The sequence below is a fragment of the Bos grunniens genome, chromosome 5 (assembly GCF_055505025.1).
Source record: "Bos grunniens cultivar Pamir isolate PY7600 chromosome 5, Bosgru_T2T1.0, whole genome shotgun sequence".
NCBI lineage: Eukaryota > Metazoa > Chordata > Mammalia > Artiodactyla > Bovidae > Bos > Bos grunniens.
In genome coordinates, this window is record NC_141169.1 from 60070176 (window position 1) to 60073767 (window position 3592).

Below are 3592 nucleotides of genomic sequence, written 5' to 3' on the forward strand. Positions count from 1 at the left end.
ATAATAGAAGTATTTGGAGTTTCATTAAATTTCAAAATTACTCATGCTATGAATCTGGTCTATGCATTCTGAAAAGTTAACATGGTCAAGAAGTGATCAGAAAATGTCAGTTTTTACTTGTGGAGACTTTGCCTAAGGATATCAGATTATCAAGATTTATAGTTTAGTATGCAATTTAGATGGAAAAGGCAATGGCACCCCACTCCAGTACTCTTGCCTGGAAAATCCCATGGATGGAGGAGCCTGGTAGGCTGCAGTCCATGGGGTCGCTAAGAGTCAGACAGGACCAAGCGACTTCACTTTCACTTTTCACTTTCATGCATTGGAGAAGGAAATGTCAACCCATTCCAGTGTTCTTGCCTGGAGAATCCCAGGGACAGGGGAGCCTGGTGGGCTGCTGTCTATGGCATCACACAGAGTCGGACACGACTGAAGCGACTTAGCAGCAACAGCAGCAGCATGCAATTTTGAAAGAGTATGAGATAAGACTATAAAATCACTAATATCATAGACAATGTTAACATAGTTTATATTCTTGTAAATGAGAACCAGAACAATAACTATCAGGACACTAAATTATATGAAATTTGCTATAAAGACATTTCTGATTAGCTTAAATTGGAAATATCCTTCTACCTCTTTCATGGGTTTATTCAAAGAGTTTGTGTACAAATCCTCATTAAGCATTTCCCCATCAATGGCAACCCACTCCAGTATTCTTGCCTGGAGAATCCCAGGGATGGAGGAGCCTGGTGGGCTGCCATCTATGGGGTCACACAGAGTCGGACACGACTGAAGTGACTTAGCAGCAGCAGCATCAATGCTAAAACAAACATATGCTTATTTTCTCTTCTTCAGAAATGTTTTACCTCAATTACTGAGTAATGCTTAAGCTCTCATTAAAAAATCATTGTAGACAAAGTTTAAATCTGAATAATTTGAAAATAACCAACTTTATATCAGTTCACTAATATATTGATTACACTATCGTCAACAAGCTATATAAATTTCTTTGATGTAAGTATAATTTAGGTACAAGTATAAAGATTGATGACTACATGGTAATGGACAAGACAAGAAAAAATTCATTGCAAAAAGCAAACCATTAGAAATCATATTCCCAATTTGACTTTTGTCAAATCTTTTTTTCTTTTAAGTGAAATACAGATGAAGAAAAAAGAACTCAAGCATTAGAGGACACATACACATACACACACACACATATATATTAAGTTTTAAGAACATAAAAAGATGATAAAATAGGCTAATTAAACAAGTAGTTACACTGTTCCAGTGATTGAATAGGAATATTAACAACATATAAAATATTTTTAAATTAAGATAATGTACATCTATGGTCTTCCAAATATTTATTATATAATAATGAAACTCAGATAATTTTACTTTCTTGAAAAGGTTATTATCTTACTGACCAAATGTCTGAAGGCTATTTTCACTTGCTTGTTCCTTAATGTATAGATGAAAGGGTTCAAGAGAGGGGCAACTGAGGTATTTAAAACAGCCACTCCCTTATTAAAAGTTGCGGCATCCTCCACAGAGGGATTTATATACATGAAGATACAGCTTCCATAAGAAAGTGAGACCACAATCATATGAGAAGAACATGTAGAAAAAGCTTTTTTTCTTTTTTGAGCAGATGGGATTCTCAGAATTGTTCTGATAATGTATGTATAGGAAAGAATCACCAGCATCAAGGTGAAGATGAGAGTAACAGCAGCAAGGACAAACTCAATCACTTCTATGAAACGTGTGTCTGAACAGGATAAATGCAACAGTACCGTATAGTCACAGCAATAATGATTGATGATGTTGGAGGCGCAGAAAGGCAGCTGGAGAGTCATTACATGAGGCACAATGACAACTAAAAAGCCAGAGAACCAGGAACAAAGGACAAGTTGAATGCAGAGTCTTCTGCTCATTAGAGTTGTGTAATGTAGTGGTTTGCAAATGGCAACATAGCGATCAAAGGACATGGCAGCTAAAAGGTAAAATTCGGTCGCTCCCAGAAGGATGGCAAAAAAATACTGAGTGAAACAACCAGCAAAGGAGATAGTCTTGTCTCCAGTTCCAATACTGACTAACATTTTGGGAACAAAGACAGAGGTAAAAGATACTTCCAAAACAGAGAAATTACGGAGGAAGAAATACATAGGAGTCTGAAGGCGATGGTCCAGCAAGGTCAGAATGATGATTGTCAAGTTTCCCATGATATTTAAGACATATGTTAACAGCAGAAAAAGGAAAAGCACAGCTTGAAGCTTGGCATCACTTGTCAGACCAAGAAGGATGAACTCTATCACGGATGTTTGGTTTCCCATAGTTAACTTCTGACAAGTTCAGGAAGAATAAAATAATAATGATAACGATTGGAATAAAATTTACCAGGTTTTATTGAAAAATAAAATCAAATAACAAAGGTACTGCTTCTTAGCGATATTTTCAATTGTTTCTTCTAAAATGAATCAATATTTGTTTTTCATCATTTTCCCACTTGTTTGCACTTTCCTTTGTATTCTTTCTGTTCTAACTTTCTTCTCTAACCTATTGGATGCTGTCACACATACTTACACAAATATAAAGAAAATTTAGAGAGGAGGTTTTAATTGGGATTTCTTAATTAGCCTTTTAACTCAGTTTGTTAGCCAACAAGTATATATAATCCAAGGTATGAACTCTAGTAATAAAATTGGACTTGCTCACTTTTCAGATTTCTCATTTTGAACAATAGTTCTGTACATCTACTGAAGTTCAAAGAGTGGATAGATTTTTATTTTAATTCTGAAGTGTTTGGAACTTACAATACTGACAGTTTCTCTGTCATGAAAAGTGTTCAATAAATGACATCACCATTTAATATAGATATATGGATTAATGTGTCCTTGGTGAAATATTAAATTTAAAGAAATATTATGCTTTCTTGCTATTAGCAGAATCTGCCCATCAACCTATTGCAGTTCTTTAAAAGTCAGTTCAAGCTCTGCTCTCCATACAATTTTATCTGACAAATGCAATTAGCAATAATTGTTTCTCTTCTTTATAAAAATTTATCAGAAAGTAACACTGGGTTATAAAGTTAAATTATTTTCTAATATGTCAAATATGTATACTTTATCCAACTTTTACATAAACCTATAGCCCACAAGAACAGGCTCCAGTTTTCTTTATATCTTTTTTAGAGAGGCTAGAAAATTTCACAGATTTGTTAAAAATTTCAATGCAAAATATATATTTTTTTACTTCTCTTTAGATTCATGGGGCTTCCCAGGTGGCACTAGTTGTAAAGAACCCACCTGCTAATGCAGGGGATGTAAGAGATGCAGGTTCAATTCCTGGTCTGGGAAGATCCCATGGAGAAGGAAATGGCAACCCATTCCAGTATGCTTGCCTGGAAAATCCCATGAAGGAGGAGCCTGGCAGCCTACAGTCCATTCATAGACCTATTTAATTGAATACTATAGAGCTTTATGCAAATCAAAACTCCAATTAAGTTTATGCATACTGTTTCTCAGATTTTTCTTTTAATATTTTCCATAATCAGACATGAAAAAATGTTACTACAAGAATGATTTTC

At 34.8% G+C, this 3592-nt stretch overlaps 1 protein-coding gene across 1 annotated transcript; it reads right to left on the reverse strand.

Annotated features, from left to right (window-relative positions):
- Positions 1-1400: 1400 nt before the first annotated feature.
- LOC147372196 (olfactory receptor 6C4-like) lies at positions 1401-2339 on the reverse strand. Its single transcript, XM_086403627.1, has one exon. It carries the CDS (start codon positions 2337-2339, stop codon positions 1401-1403), a length of 939 nt encoding a protein of 312 aa, XP_086259753.1.
- Positions 2340-3592: the final 1253 nt, after the last annotated feature.

Bases quoted from the DNA above. Each gene is read 5' to 3' on its own strand.
- LOC147372196 (XM_086403627.1), bottom strand. From the start codon at position 2,339: ATGGGAAACCAAACATCCGTGATAGAGTTCATCCTTCTTGGTCTGACA.